At 33.6% G+C, this 25,553-nt stretch overlaps 1 protein-coding gene across 1 annotated transcript in view; it reads right to left on the bottom strand.

Moving 5' to 3' along the window:
- Nucleotides 1-5,506: 5,506 nt before the first annotated feature.
- The window catches only part of CAPZA2 (capping actin protein of muscle Z-line subunit alpha 2), a 56,356-nt gene continuing 36,309 nt past the window's right edge, over nucleotides 5,507-25,553 (bottom strand). The window contains exons 4-10 of the mRNA XM_082846956.1: nucleotides 21,740-21,803; nucleotides 17,381-17,587; nucleotides 15,833-15,912; nucleotides 12,531-12,609; nucleotides 10,374-10,445; nucleotides 7,158-7,220; nucleotides 5,507-6,440 (exon numbers count right to left, since the gene is read on the bottom strand). Of these exons, the coding sequence (XP_082703082.1) occupies nucleotides 6,300-6,440; nucleotides 7,158-7,220; nucleotides 10,374-10,445; nucleotides 12,531-12,609; nucleotides 15,833-15,912; nucleotides 17,381-17,587; nucleotides 21,740-21,803 (706 nt within the window). The 3' untranslated portion in view covers nucleotides 5,507-6,299. The remainder of the gene's footprint in view (nucleotides 6,441-7,157; nucleotides 7,221-10,373; nucleotides 10,446-12,530; nucleotides 12,610-15,832; nucleotides 15,913-17,380; nucleotides 17,588-21,739; nucleotides 21,804-25,553) is intronic.

Raw genomic sequence — 25,553 nt, 5'->3', positions numbered from 1 at the left:
TATTTTATGGATTCTGAAGGTTTTGTCTTAGAAAACCTAAGAAAAATAAGAGTATTTGTCTAATACTCTATTATTCTGAAATTATTTAGAAATTGTTACCATGATTTATTCAAGAACTTTCATGATAGTTTACACCAATAAAACTTTGATCCAATTTTAACTTGGTGTTAACTTGCGGGGGAACGGATCCAATTTAACTCGTTTTCCAGCTAGCCACCCTGCTGTCCCCACACCATTTATAGAGTTAATTCATCTTTACCCCCCTGATTTGAGATGCTGCCTTCAAAATCAGGACTGGGTATAAAATTTTATAAAATGTTTTACTGAAAGGACTATGTGTGTTCTCTCCTTTAATATGTTACTGTAGTGAGCTACATTGCTAAATTTGCTAACAAGGAACACGCATTGCATTCCAGTGACAAATCCTACTTGGTCACAATGTAGTATGCTTTATTATTGTATTAAGGAATTTTGCCTTTAACTTTACAGGGAAACAGGGAAATTTCATCAACAGTTTTCTTTTTTGGTTCTTTTTTATTTAAGGTTATGCCAGGCTCATAAAATAGATGTCCATCTATTTGTATAACATTGAAATAATCTGAATATGGAAAGTTTGATAAAATTCACTATACAACAATACTGATCCAATGACTTTAAAAAGAGGTATTAGTAAACTTCTTATTCAACTTATTCTATGGTTATGACCTTTGACATTTTATTACCTTCAAACTGAGTCCTTTCATAAAGTCCCAAATGTGTCAATGTAAGTTGTATAATATTTTAAATGACACAAAAAAGGATTATGCTGTAATGAACACCTATATACCTACCACCCAGTTTAGGAAACAAATCTTACAGACACAACTGAATCCCCCTATACTGTTCCCCAGCCCCACTCCCCTATGTTCCTCCCAACACATATACTATCCTCCTTTAGCTTTTTACTGTATACACTTGCTGTATATAAAACAATACACACACACACACACACACACACATATACGTAGTTTCAGAGGTTTTCAACTTACACTCAAAACTGTACTTACCTTTTTGCAACTTGCTTTTTTCTCTCAATATTTATAATCTGTTGTATATGATAAGCTCTGGCTAATAAGTTTTTAAACGCTGTATGCTACCTTGTTAACAATCCATGGTATCTGTATTCATTCTTTGTTACTGGATATTTAGACTGGTGTAAGATTTTGCCAAGTCTCTGTCATTTCCTTTTTCTTTCTCCTTCGTAAAGGGGCCCCAAAGGGGAAAGCGGTGCAAGCAGGATTTTCTTTTAAATTTTGCCTTTTCCTCATTTGAGATACTTTCAGTGTCCTGAACACTGATCTGCATTTTCTTGTGCAGTCTAAAAGAACTAAAGTCTTAGTGTTTACTATACTTAAGAGACCTGTAGCTCCTTGATATTCCTCTTTAGCGGTCTTTTGGGAAACAAGGGGCAAGGCCTCAATTTCAGGTAGAAATCTGGAAGAGATCTGCATCAGCGTTCAGATTCTACTAAGTTAGCAGCACAAAACTTGAAGTCAAGGAGGAAGGCAGTGATTTTTGTGGTTTAGTCAAGAAGACTTTAAGGGGTATCTTTTAGTAAGAGAACTCCTTGGATATTTATTTGGTTTAAGAGCTGGGCATTCTACAAATTTCCCGAAGAAATCATCTTCTAAGACATACCAACCAACTTTGTTTCCTTAACAGTCTTCTATTAATCAGACAGCTTTAAGTTCATGTAGTGAAGATGTTATTAAAATGAAAGGCTGGTTTGACATCTGTGACACATGTGCTCTCTAGTCAGTTTGCAACAAACAATGTTAGTTCTCCGATAGTCACACTACAAAAAAAAAAAAATGAACATCGAGTTTTTAACACTACATGTTACAACTAACATTAAACTAACTAGTACAATTTTCTTAGATTATACCAAAACTAGAGATAAAAATGCTTTAGTATCTTATTAGTCATACTCCAGTTTTATAAGAACACATTTAAAATTTTACCCTTTGTGTTGACTTCATTTTGTACTGTGAAATGTATAAAGAAAGAAACAAAGTCAGATTTCGTTTTCAACTGGATAACGCTATTTGACCTATGACATACCAGAGAGAGTGATATGCTGTTATCTGTATTTTGATGCTTCGATGAAATACAAGAGGATGTCCTGCCTACCAGTTACATGCATACTTACAAAAAAAAAGTGTGAAGTACAGTTTAAACTCGTCCTTTCCAGGAAAACTTCCTTGGCCTGACATCCCTTTAGAAGGATGTCTTACCTTTAACTTACCTTTGGTAAGTTAGGCTTGAAGTGCATCTTGTAAACAACCTTAAAGTATTTTACACACCTTCCTAAATAGGCTCAAGGTGTATGAAGATTCTGATCCCCTCAACCCTAGGACAGCTGGCAAGCAGACTCATCTGTTTCTCCCAGACTGTCTTAAAATTACCACCATTTTTCCATACAAGTTATGATGTGAAAAAATTAGAAAACACTGCTATAGTACCATGACTACCTTGTAGACTCCTTTAAGAAACAATTTTATATTTTCCTGACTCTACAATGCCTAGAACAGTCCTCTGAACACAGTGTGATTAATCTTGAATGACCTGACATTAATTTCTAATACCAATTAGGCCTTAAAAGTTTAACTGGTTATTTTAATTAGTGAATATTTTGCATAGTCTCTAATAGCTAGCATTACTAGCCAATCCTACAATAAAGCTCTTGCATAATATGCAGAAAGTGAAATTTGAAGATGCCTATACAAAGAGCCTTGTTAAAAAGTTTTCAGTTTCAGGCCCAAAACACTACAACTTAGGAATAGCATGGACATTGTGATTCTGCTTTTAAATAATCTTCCGTAGAGAAGTGAACAGGAATACACCCTCTTCTTAGGAAATTTAATAACATACATGCATTACCAAACTCCTGCGTTTGGCAAAATATGCCTTTATATTTTATAACCACTAGTTGGCAAAAGCGTAAACTGATGATCAGTATGGAAGATATTTTCAAAGGATCTTGCATTATCCCAAAGTTTCTGGTGTGATTAAAAGTCAAAAATGTTTTTAATCACAAAAAGGGCCACCCCAATGCTAGAGAATTATCTGTAATTGTCCTTAATTATTTTCCTACGAATTTCACTTTCCAAGAACATTTTTTTTCCTAAAGGAAGTGCTTTTTTTTTTGGCCGTGCTGAACAGCATGCAGGATCTTAATTCCCAGACCAGGGATCGAACCCATGCCCCCTGCAGTGGAATCTTGGAGTCTTAACCACTGCACCACCAGGGAAGTCCATCCCAGAACATTTGTAATGAACCAGAACTTCCAGGATACCATTTTAATGCTCCTGTCCCCATTTTAGTTTCCAAAATCCCAAATGAGGAAAAACCTCATAAATACCTGTCAAATGTATCACGTCAGAACATTTACTTCTATCGTAATTCTTGACTGCAACATCCACAGCAAGCCCGGGCTTCATGGCTCCTGAACTCCTCTCCTCTCTTACTCAGCCAGTCACCCCCTTGATCATACTTGTCAAGACAGGTAAATCTAAAATTCTCAATTTTAAGCATATCACTCTAACCCCTACCTCCTACATTTCCAGGTCATTCTTTCTAAACATACCTATAATACATTGATGGTGCCACATTTTCACTATCCCTCCTCTCATGTCCGCACTTCCCCGCTTACCTAGCTGAAGTTTCCAGGTTATCATTAAAACCCTGCCCCTCTTCATGGGGGCAGTCAGACTCACTTGGTAAAACCACAACCTTGGTTAAATCCAATTCACCTACTCTGTGCCTGCACTCATGCAGTGTTACATGGCTGAAGAAAAACATTCAGTCATACTTAGTGGTCTCGTTAGATTATCACTAACTTTGAGTAGTCCTTCATTTTGCCTGGCTATCAAAGTATGTTTCCCAGGTCTGTCTGCTCTCCCATTCTTCTGGTCCAGAGCACTCCTCTACCTCCTATCTCCAGTATCTAACTGCTACATGATATTTCCCCCTTGAAAACCAAGTTCCCAGGCCTCCCCAACCCTGAATCTTCCCCAATTTCTCAACCTCCAAATGTCCTTGACATCCCTCACATTCCACAACCAATCCTGGCAAATACACTTGCTTTTATCTTTAACATATATCCAGATATCACTACCTCTACAGCTTACAGCTACCACCACAGGCCAAGCCAGCTTTCTCTCTCCACCGGATTCCTGCAGCAGCCTCCTAATTTTGTTCTAATTTTGCCTTTATCTCCACACTTTGGCCTATTCAACACAGTAGACATTATGACTCCTATTAAAAAGACATCCCTGAGTTTTAGGATACTTTGTGTTTCTAATCTTCTTCCACTTTAATAAAATGCTATTCTTAGACTATAGAAGACGAAGTCTATAGCACAACCATTATTTCAGACTGTACTCTAAATTATTTTGATAAATATGACCTTTTACATGCACATCACCTTAAAAACAATTACATAAGAGAACAAACGTATGGACACCAAGTTGGGGGGTGGGATGAGTTGGGAGATTGTGACTGACATATATACACTAATATGTATAAAATAGATAACTAATAAGAACCTGCTGTATAAAAAAATAATAAAATTAATAAAAAAATAAAATAAAAACAATTACATATATTTTTACAACAGCATTCTAGGTCATAAAACAGAGCCAAAGTGACTGACCTTCAGGGGATATAATCCCATGATAGCCCAGTTGACACGATTAAGCTAATCAATTAAAGATTCACCTAGTGTTTAGTTCAGAATCATTATCAGACCTTTGAAAATGTGTTTTAAAAAAGAGAATAATTAACACTGCTAATTCATTTTCTTCCGGAATCTCAATATGACAAAACTTGTATTTTAAAACTAGAAAAAATGATTTAACCAAAAATGTCATAATTTCATATTATATTCTCAATGCTTTCAAAGCCCAACTGTGAGTTTTAAAAAGAAATTAAACAACATGCTTTCATTGAGAGAATTTTTAAAATCTATACAATTCAAGCTAATGAAATATTTTATTGTACAAAACAAAAGTGGTATTTTTTAAAAAAACACTTCCAGGCCCAGACATCCGCAGGAGTATGTGAGGAAAGGATTCCACTGGAGTATAATAAGCAATACTCAACTGAATGAAACCACAAATCCACCCTCTCTATAGTAAATACTAACATTCACCACAGGCTTGAAATTCCTGTACCATCAGTAAATGTATTTTTTAAAACATTACAAACATGCTTATGATGCATAGGAAGATGGAAAAATTTAGACTTAACTGCACACCACATGTACTCCCAACTTTTCTAATTTACAACCAGTTAAGAATCACAAATATCCAAAGAAAGTATTTTAAAATAGTATATATGATTCACTGGTAAGTGATTTTTATACTCAAATAAATAGTATAAAATGAAATGTTCTCATTTCATTTTAATGTCACATTGAATTTTAGTACTTTTCAATCCAAGAAAAAAATAAACTGAGACATGGTCATGAGTTCAGGATTATATATATTACAATTTGCCTTGTTATAATACATTTGCGGCTTTATGATAAAAATAACTCAGGGACATATGGAATCCAAGCTAATTTGCATAACTGTCACAAGAAAAAAGCATTAAATGCATTTCTGAAATAAGTATTTTCATTTAATTCAGAATCTCAAAACAGCATTAGACCTTGGTCTTTTTTAAAAAAAGTTTAGTTAAACACTAAGCTAGCTAAATAACCTTCTTGAAAGGTTTAAACACAATTGATATAGAAAATGCTTTCCCTCTAATCTCAATCTTACATAAATGAAAGAGGCAAGGGGGAAAAGGCAGACAATTTCTTTAGCAGCATATATGGCTAAATCCATCAACCACCTTAAACTAGAATGTCCATTATTGACCCCATTAAAAAGAACTGGGCATATATCAAAAGTTACCCACTTCATAAACCAAAAGACAATAATTTTAGGGTTACGGTAAGTAAAATATTTTTGAAACACTTCAAAAAACTTCTGACATTAAACTAGAGGAATCATGTCTTCATTGTAAGAAAGAAAGGCATAAAAGAAAGTAAAAGACATTTAAACTAAACTGATTTTCAATCTTCTTTGAACAAAAGAAATAAAAAATAATGGTTGATTAGCTAAGCTCTGTGCTCTAACCAAACTAATTAATTACAGTGATTTTAAATGGCAACAGCCCATCTGACTGGGTAGCTTGACAGTTCTGAATACTTTTGCAATGATTTTTTTTTAAACGCAAAGACACTAAAATGATCCGGTCATGCAATGTTCATCTTATGCATTCTGCATCTCTTTGCCAATCTTGTAGCTAAGGATCTTGTTCCAATCAATCTTAGTGCGTGTAACTGGCAACTGTCGACGTAAGGCTTTGAAAGTAGTGTCCGACATTGTCTGATAATTCTCACTGATGGCAGTCTATGAAAAACAGTAGTTAAAAGTTTAAAGAAATAAAAGGAACAGAACAATGTATAAAACACACAGATGTTTTAGGAAACATCTTTGTTTAAGCAGTCTGTTTCACTGTTTTTAAAAAGCCAAATAAAAACCCCAATATGGTTTTAAAAGCTATTTATAAAAGCAGCTAAAAGCTTATAATCATTTTGAATAATTAAATTTAATAAAATGAAATTATGAATTATATTTACTATCTGTGTGTCCTCATTTTGGATCTATTTTACTATTTCTCTCAGAACAATTTCACAAATTACTGTTTGCAAGGAGTGGAAACATGTCCAATACACAAATTAAATGCTTAAATTCAAGAGTGCAATTTAGAAGCAGGTAAAGAATGTAAAAGAGTACAAAATGAAATATGATCTAAGGAGATCACATATAATCCAAATGCGTTGGGAAATACCTCCTAAAGTAGAATTTCCAATCAGAAACAAAATAACCATTTAAAATCTTGGCCTATTTTGACCAATACTCAGAAATTACAGTTAGCTAAAACTGAGTTTTAGCTACATTTTCACAAGTTTGCCCTTGAACTAAAACAAACAAAACACACACAAAAAAGACTGTATCTTATTATAGTGAAACAATGAAAAATTTCAGGCTTATGACTGAAATTAAAATTTCAGTGCCATTATTTACAAGCAAATATAGATTATACAATATTCTTGAAAATCATACCTGGTATTCATTTTCTGCAGCCTCTACAATCTTTATAAATTCTTTTGCTGTTTGCACCTCATTCTGAATGAAAAACAAAATCAAAAGTAAATAAAATAGTAATTTAAAACTACACCACTATTACTTTTAAATAGGTATGTCAATAGATGTATGGTTAATGATTTCTTATAATTTAATAAATAACAAAGATGGATATTATGACAAAGGGAAAATATTGTAAGATCAATTATTCTAAATTCAAGGGTAACTAGGCAAAAATGTTTTAAAAGGCTACAGAATGAGCATGGCTTTAGTGTTTCACTGGTTAAGGAAAGCAAAATCTTAATAGTACATGTTGATGAAAAATTCAATTATAACACTTAACAGCATTTCAAAAATCTTTACGGGTAAGATGTTAGTCACAGATTTCTAGTTAATGACTATATTTCTAAATATTTACTGAACAATATTTACCACCATAATGATACATTTAAAAAATATTACCAATTAGAAAAAGCATATTTTAAAGTTTAAGGTGCATTTTTTAGTGTTTAAATATTTTCAGGAAAAAATTTTATACTGGAATTTTATTCCGATATAATGCATTTCTTTGCTTCTTTCCTAACACTAAAAGTTAACAATTGTTGACGTAAAATTATCTAACACCTTACTTTACGTATATTATTTATATATATTTACATATGTATTTATATAATGGGTACATTTTTTCTATCCAAAAATAGTAAAACAACAATGAAAATCCTCTAAGATCAAGTGAAAAGGTAATTCCTAAAACACTCAGTACAAATTGGCGTATTAGTCAAGTTTAATTACTATGATGAGATCTCACAACTCCACAGTCTATAATTTTGTAGACAAATCTCTCTTAGGAAGACTCTTTACTCAATGTCAAACTCCTCAAAGAATACTAAGTATCTTGTTACACAAATAATATTACATATATACTCACGACATAGAACTATATTGAGTGGAGAACAGACATTAGTAATTATCTTTCCTGGCAATTTTGCAAGAAGAATACTACTTAGCAAGAAAGCAGAAATCACCTAAGTGCTAATGAAAACTTGAAAAAAACCAAAAGAAAAAGCAAAAAAAAAAGAAAAGAAAATCCAAAAATCCCACAGCTTTCATTTCTTTTCAGGTAGCATCTGGCCTAACACACTCACACATGTTTCTTAACATTAAATCAAATGCTTTCTTAAATTAAAAATAAAGTTTTAAAAATATTTGTAAGTTAGCTAATTTTAAATATTAGCAGTTGATGTTTATAATATACTAATGCTTTTAGGTATACAACACATTTGATAAACAAATGTTTATCAGAAATGTCACTGTTAACATATAATATCTTTGGGACAAAAAATTCTGCAAAGAAATAGTTGCATGTTCAATGAAAAGAATGTGTGAAAAGACCTCTGCAGGGAAAAAAAACCAAGTTCAAAATTTCCAGAATTTGAAAGCTGAACTTCAGAAAAACTTCATTAAATCATACTCCAAATAGAGAAAAAAAATACAATAGGGTTTAAAAGTTAAGTACAGGAGCACAGATGTAAATTTAAAAGCTAAAACTATAAAATTCGTAGAAGAAAACACTGGAGTAAATCTTCACGATCTTGGGTTAAGCAATGGTTTCTATTAATATTCCAAAAGCATAAGTTACAAAAGAAAAAATAAACTGGACCACATCAAAACTGGTATCTTCTGTTTTGCAAATGATACTACCAAGAAAGTGAAAAGACACACAGAATGGGAGAAAATATTTGTAAATCATATATCTGATACAGGACTTCTATCAGAATACATAAGCAACAATTACAACAACAATAAAAACACAAGTCCAATTAAGAAATAGACAAAGGATCTGAAAAGACATTTTTCCAAAGAAGCTATTCAAACGGCCAACAAATACACAAAAAGATGCTCAATATCATTATCCGTCAGGAAAATACAAATAGAAATCACAATAAGATGCAATTAAAAGGGGCTTCCCTGGTGGCACAGTGGTTAAGAATCCGCCTGCCGATGCAGGGGACATGGGTTCAAGCCCTGGTCCAGGAAGATCCCACATGCTGTGGAGCAACTAAGCCCTTACGCCATAACTACTAAGCCTGCACTCTAGAGCCCACGAGCCACAACTACTGAGCTTGAGTGCCACAACTAGTGAAGCCCATGTGCCTAGAGACCAAGCTCCGAAACAAGAGAAGCCACAGCAATGAGAAGCCTGCACACCGCAACGAAGAGTAGCCCCTGCTTGCTGCAACTAGAGAAAGCTGCACACAGCAACGAAGAACCAAAAATGCAGCCAAAAATAAATTAATTAATTTTTTAAAAAATGATACAATTAATACCAACTAGGATGGCTATAATAAAAAGGCAGAAATAAGCTTTGGTGAGGATGTGGAAAAACTGGAAACCTTATATACAACTGATGGGAATGTAAAAATAGTGCAGCAACTCTGGAAGCAGTCTGGCAGTTCTTCAAAAGGTTAAACAAAGAACTACCATACAACCCTGCAATGCCACTATGTATACATCAAAGAGAAATTAAAACAATGTCTACACAAAAAAACAGTATACACAAAGGTTCACAGCAGCAAAAAGTAGAAAACACAAATGTCCATCAACTGATAAATATATAAATAGAATGTGGTATATGGATTATTATTTGGCTACAAAAAGGAATGAAGTACTGACACATGCTCTAACATGGATGAACCTTGAAAATATTATGCTAGGTGAAAAAAGCCTGTCGCAAAAAATCACATATCGTAGGATTCCATTTATATAAAATGTCCAGAACAGGAAAATCCAGAGTCAGAAAGTAGATTCATAGTTGCCTAGGGATGAGAGGGGTTTGGGGGAAGGGCTGGTGGGAGGGAACGGGGAACGACTGCTAATGGATACAGGGTTTTTGGAGGATGAAAATGTTCTAAATTACATTGTGGTGACTGTTGTACAACCCTATTGATATAATAATTTTAAAAAAAATTTATACTTTAAATGGGTGAACTGAATGGTATGTGAATTGTATCTCTTTAAATAAAGCTGCTAAAAAAAAAGTTAGGTACCAATTTCCAATTACTTACCATCTTTAATCTATCTTGAAAACACTTTAATCTGAAGCAGAAATACTACTTAAAATGTTAATTCCAAAACCACTCTAGTTGTATAGAAGTATTAGGTTGTTTAAATTTTATTTTGGAATTAATTACTTACAGACACTGTTAGGGAATCTTGTATATCTTTATGACTCACTAGCTGAACATTACCATCTTCATAATAATGAACCTATTAGAAAAAGAAATTACAGAAACCATATTACAGGAGTTATCAAGATCCTCATGGCTTCAACAATCACATCAATGCAGATGACTACCGATTTCAGCTCTAACCTAGTCTTCTCTGCTGAGCTCCTGACCTTAAACTCCAGCAAGCCTCTTCCTGCCCTTAGGCTAGCGAGGAACTAGGTAGCAGTTCCTGCAGTTACTCAGGCAAGCCCTCCATTGACTGGACTGCTGCACATTTCTACCTCATAGATGTTCTACTGGTATCTAAACTCAAGATTTCCAAAATCAAACTCACAGTATTATCTCCCAACACCACTCTTGTTTTGTGTATTTCCACCAACCATTTAATTCCTCAAATTCAAAGACATGAATTTATTCAATAAACATTAACTGAGTGATTACTATATATGACTGCTACTACAGGAAGTTCTAGAGACACAAAGCTTTTAAAAAGACAGCCCCTGACCTCATATTTCAACACAACACAGTAAGAGGTACGTACAAAGTATATTAGCAATACTCCAGACTCTCTCTGAGACATAAAAAAGGACTTCAGAAAAGAGGTAACACTGTACTTGGGCTTAGTAAAATGAGTTTAACAAACTAGGGAAGGTGAGGAAACTGAGCTTAGTAGAGAAGAGCATACTTTAGGAAAGGCCTGCAGGCACTTAGGACTGGAATGTGTGCGAGTTTGGGGAGAAGGAGCTGTGGCTGGCGGAATATACAGGTAAGTGACGAGTCAACCCTGGGCCTCCTATGCCATGCAAATATGTCTGGACTATCTAGTAGGTGAGTGTACCACTAAAATGGTCTCAAGTGTCAAGTAACATATCCAGATTTAAATTTTTAAAAATCACCTTTCTTGATGGCAATGTAAAAAAGTGGATTAGGAGATGGCAAAGGGTCCAACCAATCAACAAAATAAAGTAACCATTATAAACCAGGCATCATGCCAAGTGCTGAAGATAGAACCAGCCAATCCTGGCTCTCAACAAGCTCTGGCCCAACAGGGGCACATCTCAGAAATCATCCAGGTGAGAGCTAGAGGCCTAACTGAAGGAAAAAATAATGTCAACAATAATGGCTACCATTCAATAAGCACTTTATGTCTGGCTCTGTTCTAATCATTTTGCCCATATTAACTCATCTTCAAAAAATTCCATGAGCTATTTCATTGTTGCTGTTTTCTTTTTTTTAGCTGATGAGGAAACAGAAAGAGCTTAAATGACTTCCTGATGTCATACAGCTAATAACTGGCAGAGCTGGGATTCAAACTCAGGCAGTCTGGTTTCAGAATCCATGCTCATAACCTCTATTTTCTAGCCCCTAAACGATAGCCACACCAAGACATACAAGTAATAGGATAAAAGACTAGAAATAATGTATACTGGAGTCAAATGATAGAGCAGTGCATCTGATTCATTTTTATTCCTTTATGGCTCTTAGCATAATACCTTTCATGATAGTTAAGCAACAAATGTATTGAATAAATAAGTGATCCAAGATACAAAGAAATTAGTCAGTATTCTTCTTTAACTTATTTAGTAATATTCATATTTAAATCCTCTTAGTTATCAAATTTCTTCTATAGAAACATTTGAGCTTACACTGAGTCAATTCTAGTGGGTTTCATATAAGAAGCCAAATATGAGTACAGAAGATACTTAAAATATATGTAGTATGTACATGTGTTAACATATATATATACTTATACATCTACACACACACATATATTAATATTATACCTCACTCAACTCCACTCCAATTCAAAAGACAGAACAGTACAACTCAAACTCAGAAGATGCTTGGATGAACAAATTGTATGAAGAGCAGACCAAATGGTAGCATCTAATTTTAGCTGTGTTTTTAGAATCTGTCAGCTATCCTTGCAGATTTCTGATGACTAGGAAATGAACTGCAAGGTTATTTAAAAGATGAAATCAGCACTACTTGTTTTTCCCATTACCTCAAAACAAAGACCTGGAAAAGAAACAGTTATTGAGTACTATGAAAATGTAAACATATGAATTAGCTGCTTCTATGCTCAGAATCATCTAGAGATCAGCAAATTCTTTTTATTTCATACCTGAATTTTCAAGATGCCAACCACCTGAGTGGTTGAAGGAGTGATTGTAAACTTCCACTCTGACCTCCAACGACCATTCCTTAAAAATAAAAACAGCCGCTATAAATAAGGTAGGGAAAATAATTTGAATAAATTTTAAGTTCCAGATTTAAATTTCACGCTACAGTATGAGAGAGTGTGGGGAATGGATGCTGGACATTCTTTTTTTTAATCCCTGAAATATTCAAAAGAATCAAGAGGTTACGTTCAGTTATGAGCTACATTTAATCTTCATCCTGCTGATAAAAAATGACCTATATAATGGATGCAACCTCAGAACTCTAAAGCTAAGGCTTAAAATACAGTTCAAAACTACATCAGTTTTCTGACTTACGCTTTAATTAAGAAAAAACTGAATAAATGTTCAGATTACCAGGGGCTTTCACAAGTTTACCATCCAGTGAAGGATACAAAGTCCCGTAGTTTTAAAAGAATAGATAGTAATGCAATATTCTTAAGGAGATTTTGATATCTGGAAAGAGACGGGCTTTAAAGGGTTATAAGCCTCAGATTTTTTTCCCTTTTCCAATTTTAGACTTAAAGTTTCCACATAAAAGGCACATACATCCTCCTCCTAGATCCCAAAATGAGTTTTGCTATAAAATTGATACAGATTAATCGTAAGAAACTGTGACATTACAAACAAGCAACAGGCATGTTATTCATTTTTGTCTCCTAGATAATTAATTTTATCCTAATTTTTTCCTGACAGCCTTTTCATAGCAACTCCTTTTCTTCTGACCTCTATTTGCTCTTTTGCATTCTAAAGACATATTCTGATATGTAAACTTATACCTGTTTTTTTTAAAACAGTATATATTTCTAAAACAGTCACAGAGCTAATGGATCACTATACTGGCTTTGCTACAGAATTATTTCTGGGTTCCCTTCAATATTCTTGCAGTCTGCCCAATCACAAAAACCTGCAGAATGATAGCACTCTCATACCTAAAGTTAACACTTATCATTTGAAAAGTACTATTATTAGAACAATGTATATGTTCTACAAAATAAAAGATAATTTTATAACATGTTTTGATTTTGAGTGACTTAGCCAAAATTATCCATTGAAGCTTGACTGGAAAAAGAACTTAGATCTATTCATTTTTATTTCATGATTCCAAAAGAAGTTATTCCTTTTATTTAGGTATTACTATCAAGCACTAGTGAGTTCTAACCACACACATTTCTCATTTATAATGACAACATACATATATCACCACTGATCGTGAAAATTAAAAAAAAAAAGAATAAAGGAATTCCAAATCAAGTAATCATACCAATTTGAGAACTATTTCAAAAGATCCTTCCAAAGGCATTACTATATAGTAATGGTAAACTGCACTGCATAGACAGTACCCTTTCTTTCATCAATGGAGTAAACAGTCAAGATGTCCTAGCCTTTAATTATATTCTTCCCTTCTCTTCTATTAATGCTTTAATTAGAAATGTGTATTTATTCAACAAACATTTATTAAGCCCTCAATACTGCTAGATGTTAGGGAAACAGCAGAGACCAAGAAAAGAATGTCCCTAGTGAAAGCTAAAAAATGACCATGACTAGAATCTTGTGATTTTTATGCTATCTGCATTTGAGGTGAACTGAAGTAATTTCCTTGTACCAAAATATTTAGATTTTACTGAGGTTATTGTGATATGTGATGTCTAGCACTTTGGAATGTCATAAAAAATTATCTTTTCCAAAAAGTGTAAGTGATTTTTAGCCTCAATGATATAATGTTCATAGTGGTAGTTTAGAAAAAAAAATTCAGATATGTGAAGTGAAACAGACTAGAAAATTCAAGGACATCATTTTCATTTTATATATGCTAACACTCAAACTGTATTTCTGAAAACTAGTAAATTTACTATTTTATTTTATATATATATATTTATATATTTTAAACTAAAACTTAGTAACGAGTTCAATCCCAACAAAATTGATTTTATTATATATATCCTGGCACAAACAGCACAAATTAATAGCAATTTTGTGAAGACTTATTTCTTAGGATACTGGTAAATTAATGCTACAAGTTTTTAGGCCAAAAATGGAGAAACTACATCTATATCAAGGCCATACAAGTAAGTTAATACAACAGAATATTTAGGAAACTGCAGCTTGTCATTAAGGCCTATGTTTACAAATAGAATTTATTTTCCTTCAGTGATAATGGATCTCTTTCCTCCAAAAGTTCCTGTAACCTGCCTTTATTCCTGTGATGGTTAAGTAGTGGAGCAACCTTGGGCCATAGACCAAAGTGGTCCACAGGGGTTACTGATACCTGCTACTCTACCCTTAACAGCACCACCAACCAACTCGGCTAACAAGTCAAAGACTAATATACTTAAAAGGTAAACACTATGACCATACTTACTCTGATGGCCTTAGAATGTATTATCAAAAGGGAGGATAAAAGTAAAGATTTCATTCAATTCTGAACTTATAAAGTCTTGGAGAGCCACAGAATTTTATAACAGGAGATATCTCAGAAATAGTCTTGTCTAAGAATAAAAAGGCCCAACAACTTGTTAAAGGTCCAACAACTTGTTAAAGATATCTCAGAAATAGTCTTGTCTAAGAATAAAAAGGCCCAACAACTTGTTAAAGGTCCAACAACTTGTTAAAGATATCTCAGAAATACTCTTGTCTAAGAATAAAAAGGCCCAACAACTTGTTAAAGTGCAAATCAGTGCTTTGGGGAGCTGGACTTTTACAAGGGATAATCAAATGATTTGTACAAAAATTGTAAGGCATGACTGTAATTGCCTCGCTGGACAAAACATGTCATTACTTCCTCACATTGGCCAACCAAGCACAAAGCAATCCACACGAAAACATCTACTTCAGAGTCACCAAAGTTCACGTACCAAAACGCGATCATTCTTCACTTTGTAAGTACCTCTGCCTTCCTCCCCCATGTAAGTCTCATTCAGGAACAACCCCTTCACAGAATGGGCATATGGGCCTGCCAACTGGTCTGCTCACAGGCACGCGTGTTCCCTCAGAATGCTGCTTGCTAGTCTAAAAACACCCCATGCTCTCCCACCTTCTTTTCACTGAGTGTCAATAGATTTACTGTCACCTTTGAAAGATCAGGTTGATTATGGAACAGATATTTTTCTTATATAAAAAGGCTGAAGTTTTATAGTATATTGTTCTTAGTCAATCATACAGAAACAAGGTATAGGCCCAATCAATAAAGAACTACAAAGAGAATAAGCAGTATCAAAATTCCCCAATACACAAAATTTTAACTTACCAAAAGTTTTTTGCTTGAAACTGATGGCTTTCTATGCATGCAATAATGGTCTGCTGTCCATCTATTTTTTTACCATATACCTTGTTGGTAAAGAAAATAAACACAAGAGTGAATTTAGGGCCACAGAATGTCCAACTTTAAACATCTATAAAATACTGAAAATTGTACAGCATTTTGGCAAGAACATATAAAAGAATACAAAGTAGGTCATCATTCCAATACAGTAGCTAGAGAAACAAATACTTAAATATGTACACCTAATCACAGATTCTTAGTGAATCATAAAATAGCTTACAATTAATTAACTACAATTTATTGGAAAAAAATAACTGTACTCTCAAAATATGCATAAACATCCCACAATCTCAGGGGTTGCCATTTCTCTAGACATTTAAAATAAAAAAGTAGTGAGATAGAAGTGAGAAAGTTAATTTACTTAAAACTAAGAAAGTTCACTAAGAGAATGCCTGCAATGGTATGGTGATGTTATTTCACCTCTTGCCAACTGCTTTAAAAAAGTAATGAATAATTTGTCTTTCGATCCCCTGGGAACAAGTAAGGACCCTCTAACTCAACCTCACCACCTTATTCTTGAGGTATTCTTCCAAAATAATCCTAATCAACACGGTTATAATTCAAAGAACCTGTAAGGTATTTTAGGTTATGTTGCTATACTTCTCAAATAATTATTGAGAGCTAGATACTTAAGGCAACCACATGAATTTTTGTCCTAACCAGGAATCTTCTGAGTGAAATGAGGTGGCTATTGGTAATACTAATAATTATGTTGGGACAGCAGGTATAAACCAGGATGTATGGTCATCTTAGGCTGGAGAGGTAGGTAGAGGCCAGGTTCACAGGGCCTTGAAAACCACGTTCAGAAGCCTGGACTCTACTCTAAGTGCAACACGAAATCTTTGAAGAATTTCAAGCAGGAGATTTCATGATCTGATTTGCATTTCAAAAGATCACTGGCTATGGAGAAGATCACAGAAACACAAATGTGGGGGACTAAAAAGCATAGCTAGGCATAGGCTATGAAAGAAAAAAAAAGTACTCATACTTTCTATCATATTTTATCCTGAAAATAAAAAATAGGTTAAACCTATGAAAGAACCACATTTAAAACCTTAAGAAATTTGATTATAAAACACACGAGGACAAGAGTTCACTTCCAAATAATTTTATTTGTTCTAAGGTTTTGTAATTTAATGAAAAAAAGTTTGATGTAAACTTAGGGAGATGAGTCATGAACATGACATTAAAGAATCTCATCATATCATGTTCCTCAAATCAATGTATGAGAATTACTACTTGAATTTAATTCAAGGTACAACAATTTTTCCATTTTTGACTATCATAATACATTTACTATTTAAAGTTTCTTGAAAAAAATAGTAAACATTCTTAGAAATATTTACTTCAAAAAAAAGGAATATTAAATTATAAAATGTCCATTCTGTAAGTTACTATAAATTTCAAGATATCACAAAATCACTGTCATATTTACATAATACAAAAGAAAAAAGTGCACACTGGATAACTTACAGTGCAGACCCCATTTGGATAATGTTCTTTTACATAAGCTCGCAGAGCAGCTTCTACTGAAGTTCTCCAAGATTCAATTGCATTTTCTGCTTCGTATGGTCTTGGATCAGTTGCTTCCTTTCTTAAGTGATCAAATTTGAAACAGATTCTGTTTTTTGGATCCAAAAACTTTCCATTTCCCAGGTCACCATGTTCTGTAATCAATACCTTCAATGATGCAATGAATTTTGGAAAAAAAAAATATTTAAAATAGCATTTAAATACTGATATATTATACATTCACCTGAACTTTTTCCTTAAAACTATAAAATAATTCTATTCCAAGCAACTGGTTTAACTATATGGCCCAAGTATAATACTTCAAATGAGTAGACTATAAAGACAATGAGGCTGCTCTCATGCAGCTCAGATCAGTGGATCTGATTTTCTCCCAATATAACATCCAGCTACCTGGTGGGGGAAAAAAAATCCATTGTCTAATACCCTACTGGAGTCAGGTTTTGTTTTGTTTTTGAGAACTATGGACAGTCTCCAGTTCCTCAAAACTAAGGAACTGGTAATAACCTTCATTGAGAACGGTTACAAGTGAATGTTTTGTTTTGTTTTTTTTTGCTGTACGCGGGCCTCTCACCGCTGTGGCCTCTCCTGTTGCGGAGCACAGGCTCCAGACGCGCAGGCCCAGCGGCCATGGCCCATGGGCCCAGCCGCTCCGCAGCACGTGGGATCCTCCCGGTCCAGGGCACGAACCCGTGTCCCCTGCACTGGCAGGCAGGCTCCCAACCACTGCGCCACCAGGGAAGCCCCAAGGGTATGTTTTTAATCCACTTAGAATCCTCTTCAGTGTGTCCTACATTACTGCTGGGCCCACAATCTTATCTACTGTTAAGTGCCTGCTGCTTGTTTTTATTAAGATAATCACTGACAGTTGTTTTCAACTGACTTCCAAATTTTAACAAATGTAATTTCTTCATTTATGTGCATTTAAATTATACACGCATAAATTTGACGTTCTGTGCTTTCTTTTAAAAAATTTCACTCTTTTTCCTTCCCATGCGACTCTCCCAATCTTTGACTCTATACCTATGTCAGGACTCCCCCATCCCTTTGATGTAAATTATGCAAACACAGGATGTACCCTTCTGAATTTTTTTCAGTCATATTATCCTACACAGATAAATACATACACATCTATATATACATACACACACATCCAGGGGTTTTTATTGGCCACTGTTCTACAAGAATGGAACGAAAATGCACACATATTTTTCTGCATCTGGTTTTTTTCAACATCAACACTTTATAGAAATCCTTCAGAGTCAACTGGTAAACCTCTCATCATTCTTTTTCATGGTTGCATACTATCCCATGATGTGGGTATAACAATTTATTCTGCCATTCCACTACTGTTGGACCATCTCTTTATTTCCAGGCTGTTCTCTTTTTGGGAGGAGGGACAGGCACATTAAAAATGTTAAAGTATTATTGTACATATATTCTAACATACTAATGTTTCTATTTCCACTGGATGCTTCTATTTTTCTTAGATAGATTCTCAGCAATGAGGACAGTAGGTAAAGGGTTTGTATATTTTTAATTTTTAATACATAATTAGACTGCTTTCCAGAAATGGCTGTGACAATCTACATTTCTGCAAACAATATATGAGATGCTTCCCTTCAAATTATCACCATCAACAGGTATACAGTTCTTTTCTCAGTCTGATGAGTATAAAATATATCTCATTACTTTAATTATATTTCTCTCGCTCACAGGTCTAAATATCTCCAAGTTTGTGGGCCATTTTCTGTGAGCAAATATTTTTTAGTATTTTTCATCTGGGTGGGTTTTTTTCTTACTAATTTATAAGAGTCCTTTATTTGAGGTATTTGTTTTATTCTACAGTTAAAATAATTGATATGTAGCAAAATGTCCATCTTTTCTTTTATAGTTTCTGGGTTTCCAGTCTTATTTAAGATGGTTTCCTCTGCCCTTAATTATACATGTAGACTCTTTTCTCCTAAAATTCTAGTCATTTTACAAATTTTTAATCCACCTGAAATTTATTTCTATATATTGTAAGACAGAGGACTGGTTTAACTATATGGCATATGTAGTTGATAGAAACCAGTGGTACCAATACCCTTTATTATATGTCTGTCTAAATTATAACCTTATCATGTATAAAAATATTCATATATTTTGGGACTAAATTCTGGCTTGATATGCTGCTCTATTGATCTACTTGTCTACACAATACCACGCTGATTTGACTTTACATTGGTTGTAAAGCACCTTCTGCTATCTAGCAATGCAATTGTCTCTCACCACTCTTACATTTTCTTGTGTTTCTTCAAGCATGTTTTTCATATAAAGTTTATGAAAATTTTGACCAATTAAAAAACTATCAGGATTCTAATCAAACTGCATTAAATTTATATTTTAGTTTTTAAATAATTTAACTTTCTACCTCAAAATGGAATTCCGTGTGCTCTTCCATTTGCTCAGAACCTGTTTTATGTGTTTCAAGATAACCACCATTTTCTTCACAATCCTATGCATTTCTTGTTAAGGTTTATGTTCAGTATTACCACTATTTAAAATGAAACTCCTCCCCCTCCAACCACTACTAGTCTAAGTCCCTACTTGCCACAATAGAGGAAAGTTAATGCATTTTGTACACTTACCTTAAATTCAGCCATCTCACAAAATTCTGTTAAGTCTAATAGGTTATTTTGGTTGGGAGGTTAATTTATGGGAGTTTCTCACTATTTCTAAATATATAAATCATGTCACCTAAGAGTTTTCTGTTCTTTTCCAAAGCTTTAAGAGTTCTCATTCTCTTGTCTTATTTGCTATACTTCCATTTATGATAAATAATAATGGTGATAAGTTGACATACCTGGCTAATTTTCTCTGTTAACTAAAATTATATTAGTGTTTACAGTTTGATATTTACTACTGTTTTTCATTAAACAGTATATTATATTTAAGAGGTTTTCTTCTATCCCTATTTTACTTAGGGTTTTTGTAATGAGGATTAGCTGCTGGAGTTTTCAAATCCCTTTTCACTGTCTATTGATGTATCATAAGGTTTTTCTCTTTATTTGTTGATTAAGCGATAAGAGCAATATATTGCCTTACATGGAACCACTCCTGCATTCCTGTAATAAATTCTATTTAGTCTTGGCATATTATTCTTTTGATATATTTCTGGATTCTGTTTGTTAATATCTGTTTAAAGTTTTAAAACCTATAGTCATATGTGAGATTAGTATAGTTTGCTTTTTTTGTTTTATATTTATTAGGTTTAAGTATTAAAATTACAGTAGGTTCATAAAATGAGTTTGAGAGCTATCCGACATTTTAAAAGGATGCATCCCCGGATCCAGCAATTCTTTTAGGGATTTACCTTAACAAACCAATGGTCCATGTGCCCAGAGGTACAATGATATTCAGTACAGCACTGTTTATAACAGTTAAAAAAAAAATCAAAAACACAAAATCTCCCAAGGAAAAAAAATTTAAGAGCTTCATGAAATGAAACACTACATGCCTTTACATGTATGTGTGTGTATACACACATGCATAAATCTATCTACCTACCTACCTACCCACGTTTACTTTTTCCCTTCAGTTATAAGTCATCTTCTGTCTGGTCTCTCTTTTTCCCCTATAACTACGAGACTACATATTACATAATGAATAATGCCAAATGCAAGCTTTAATATAATTTGCCACTGAGAACTAATTGTTACTACTCTCTCTTATGTTTTACCTCCAGTTCCTTCTTCATATTGTTTTGTATAAATTGTGCTTCATGTAAGCATTATAGAAACACAATCACTGTTCAATTACTAGTAACTTTAAACCAAAAAAATAAAAACTAAGAATGCTAGTGACTTTTGGGGCTTTTCTTTGCTTAGCAAGTCCAACTTGTACTTTGGAAAGAAAAGATTTAATAATTACTAAATGCTAAGTTACTCACATGAAGAACTGTAGAATTCCAGAGCAACTAAATTATGACATAAATCTTACTAATATAAACTCTAGATTTTGGATTAATATAGGATTGATTTTTTTCCTATAAAAAACAAGAAAGTAGATTTAAAGCAATTATCTTCTAAAATCTTAAAATAATTACATTTGAATATTTCTAAAAGGAACTTTCTGCTAATAGCATTATTGGTCTCAACAAAAGAAACTACATTTTCAATTACTTTGCTCCTAAGTGGCTATGATTAAAATGAACGCTTTTTTTTTAACCTTTAAACATACCACTTCACAATTCTTGCAGGATACACTAAACATTATAAATGAAATAAAGAATATCAGATCCTGTGTTTATATGAAACATACCTGATCTTCATAACCTTCAATTTTTACTGGAGTAAACTGGTCCAAGTTATATTGTGCAAACGCACTAAAAAAGAAAAGGGTCAATTATTTAAAATTACGTATTTAATGTTCTCAAAAAAATCACAAACAATTCACTGTCAAATAAAAGTCTCCTGCACTGCACATGGCAAGTTAAATAAAAATGTAATTCTCTACTACTGATCTTATATTAGGTATAAATATTATATAGGTATGTCTTTTTAAAAACTGGTGAATGACATCCAGCTTTCAATGCTTAGCAAAAAAATTAAATCAGTAAATATAATCAGTCCTTTCCTTCAAAACCCTGAAAGTAAAGGTTAGCCACTTATAAGACATATCCAACTATTCAAGTATATACTAACATTTAGTATACAACATACCGGGAAACAGAGTAGGTGCTGTGAGAGATGCAAAGAGTAATTAGATCAAAGGGCTTACAGTTGAATAGGAGCTATGCTAAACATAATATAACACAAAGCAGAAAGTACCATAAGAGAATGACCAATAAACATCACAGAGAATATATATTTTTTAAAACTACATTCTGTTGAGACAAGGGTAAGAAGAAAAGAGAATCAGGGGTGATATCATAATGGAAGTGATACTGAGAAATGGCCTTGAAATAATAGGTAGGCTCTCTGGTCTTGCAGAAATTGGAGGGATGAGAAGAGTAATTCAATTAGAGGGACCAAGATGAGCAAAATACAAGAGGAGAAGATAGGTTAAGTCCAACATCATAGAAAGCACCAAGCTCAATGCCTGGCACATAGCAGGTGTTCAGTTATATTTACTGCCTTCAACTGAAAGGCCCTGCACGATGGAAAAATTACTTCATTTGGGAGGCAAAGCAGAATTACAGAAGCTTTTTGAGAAAAGACAACCGCGAACTACTTCTGAAGATTAATTTGGCAGCAGTGTATATGACAATTGGGTGGTGGAGCAACTAGAGCCAGAAAAGCAGTTGGGCTATCATTAGGCAAACATCCATGTTAGAACAGCTGAGAGTCTGAACTAGGAAATGGTGACGAGATAGATCCAAGAATAAAGCCTCTCTCTACTCTCATATGAGTAAAGAATAATGTATTACATAATTACATAATACATTTGTAGGAAAAACTCTCATAGCACAAAAAAATTACCTAAAAAATAAAGATCATACTGTATTTTATTAAGTCTATAACCTAGGAAATTTCTTCCACTTACTAGGAAAGATACTGAGAATTTTTAAATTTAGGAGTACATCTCTAAATCTAATCTACTTGGAAGCTTTTCAGATTACTCTGGATGGTAACATGTCCACTGAATTTTTAGGTGTTAGCTACTGAATCTCCTCGAGAGAGGAGATTGAGCAAAGCATTACTGATGAGTTAACAGGAGACTAGTAAATGTAAAAACAGCGAAGTAGGATTAAATTCCTAGCTGTCAAATTCCTGACACTGCATGTCAAAAAAAGATGGGGGTAAATATAGAAACATACGGAGGGAAAGGGAGATTTTCTTTATTCATTAAAACTGTAATTTTCTTAGGAATAGCCCCAGCATACCCAGGCAGTTACTATCCCTTAAATGAATTTATCTCAAAAGTATGTTTGAGATTAAAAAGTATTCTAAATCACTTAGAATTTAGGGTTCCCTTTCCAGTAAAAGACATATTTAAATAAATTTAGATAGTAATTGGTCTTGGGTCCTTTACTGCTCATATCAAACCCCGTTCATCTATAATCTGGGAGTGGGGTAAGAACAGGAAATCTGAAAAGAAGACAATGAATATGAAATAAGTAAAACTGTATCTTAAATGCTCAAAGCAAGTTAAAAAGGTGACAATTACGCAGTATGGCAGGAAAGGTACTCATTAACCTAGGAGTCAGATTACAGAATATCTAGGTTTTGTTCGAACCCTGATATTAGCTAGTATGGGCCCCACTTACCATATCCACAAAAAAGACGGGTTTGAACTAGATGACTTCCAAGTCCCTTCTAGTTCAGAAAACTTACTCCATTTACCCACTCATCATCCATTTACCTACCCCTCTACCCATGCAAATATTTAGGTGTTAAGCACTCTATTAGACACAGTGAAAACAATAATTTCTCTGCCCTTGTAGAGTTCTGTAGCCCAATCACCCATTTCTAAGTCACCTGTTCCTGTATTTAGATTTTTTTTATACCCTTTACCATTAGTCATTCACATCTTATACTTTTCACCATGTGTTTCCACATCATCTCTCTTATTTACTATTTGAATTGCTTTCATCATTTAAACTCAGCTCAAAAACCATCTCTAAATAGAAATTTTAAATTTCTTCCTTTGGGCTCCAAAGGTCTTTGGTATGCCTCTATATTTTATTTCAGTTGGCCAGAAATTCAACATGTCTGACTCCCCACTGGAAAATCCCTAAGAGGTTTATTTGTCTCATCATCACAGTGAAGTCTGGCATTCATATGTCTGTTGAATAAAAGGCTATTTCTGGATATTTCAAAGTTTTCTGGACTTGAGAGTACCAAGTCTTCAGTATGCCTAATTTTACTATGAAATACACTGAATTTTATGCCCTTCAGTAAAGATGTCCCATTAGAACCACTTTTAAGAATAGCCATGTTCCCCCCCCCTTACAAAAAGACAGGAAGAGGAATTTCTCAAAAATAAATTTAAACTTAAAAGAGTTAAAGCAACAGGAAAAAGGTGGAAGAATGGAGGAAAAGAAGTACACAGAAGGAGCTGTACTTGTATAAAAGAAATTCAGTATCAAAAACTGCAACTAAAGAAGCAATAGGACTATGGCTATGCACTTACTCTGGTGAAACTGCCACTAGGACACATTTTAAATGTTTTTATAATGCTTTCCAAGCTTATGTTATATAGGTCTGGACAGTCTCAATGACAGGTGATACATTATCTTTTGAGGATGAAACCAGGTTTGGAGGTATTTCAGAAGTAATTCAGAAACAAGTCAAGTGAACAATGGGGGTAACAGCATGTTTGTTTGAAAATTATTTCACAGACAGGACACTGTGAACCAGAGTAATATAATTCTAAAGTCAATCAATGATTTAAGGTGTATTTCTGTACTTCACAGATAACTTCAGATGTCTGCAAAATGAATCTAAACAAAGAGTTTTGAGAAATTCTTCTGTACAAAGACCACTACTGAAGTCAACTAAAAGAATCAATTCTTTCTCTTCTTGTTCATCTAGTTAGCAATCACTTACTGAGACTATAACCACATGCAAGAAAACGTGAAGATTCTACTGAAGGTTTTGATGTTTTTTGAGGTCATACTATAAACATCTTGTTTTATCATTAGGTGCTGATTTCCTCAAAGACTAATCTCCTTAAAAGATCAGAATATCAGGCATTTAATGTATATACCTCTTGAAACCGGACCAAGACTGTCCCTGAAATTTGGTTCATAATAAAAGAGAAATATAGCTCACATTCCAATTATTTTAAAAAGAACTCCAATTTATTTAAATGTAACAGTCATCAGATAAATACTCCTTTGGACAAATAAAATTTCAATGCTTTCATCATTTTTTATTCAAATGTGTAACTGTTTCATACCACTTATATAATTATGAATATTTTTGTGACCTTCATTAAACTTTACTCTGCAGGGGGAAAACTCTTCTTTCAAAAAACAACTTTGTTACAAAGCAGAAACTAACACACCATTGTAAAGCAATTATACTCCAATAAAGATGTTAAAAAACAAACGAAGTTTCTCATTTCCTTAACTTTAAAAAAATTCACTAATTTTTGCACCTACATGAAACAACCCACACATTTATTTACC

This window comes from Leucopleurus acutus, assembly GCF_964270905.1.
Source record: "Leucopleurus acutus genome assembly, chromosome: 9".
NCBI classification, from domain to species: Eukaryota; Metazoa; Chordata; class Mammalia; order Artiodactyla; family Delphinidae; genus Leucopleurus; species Leucopleurus acutus.
Note: the sequence above shows the minus strand (reverse complement) of the source record. Positions and strands in the feature narration are given on the sequence as shown.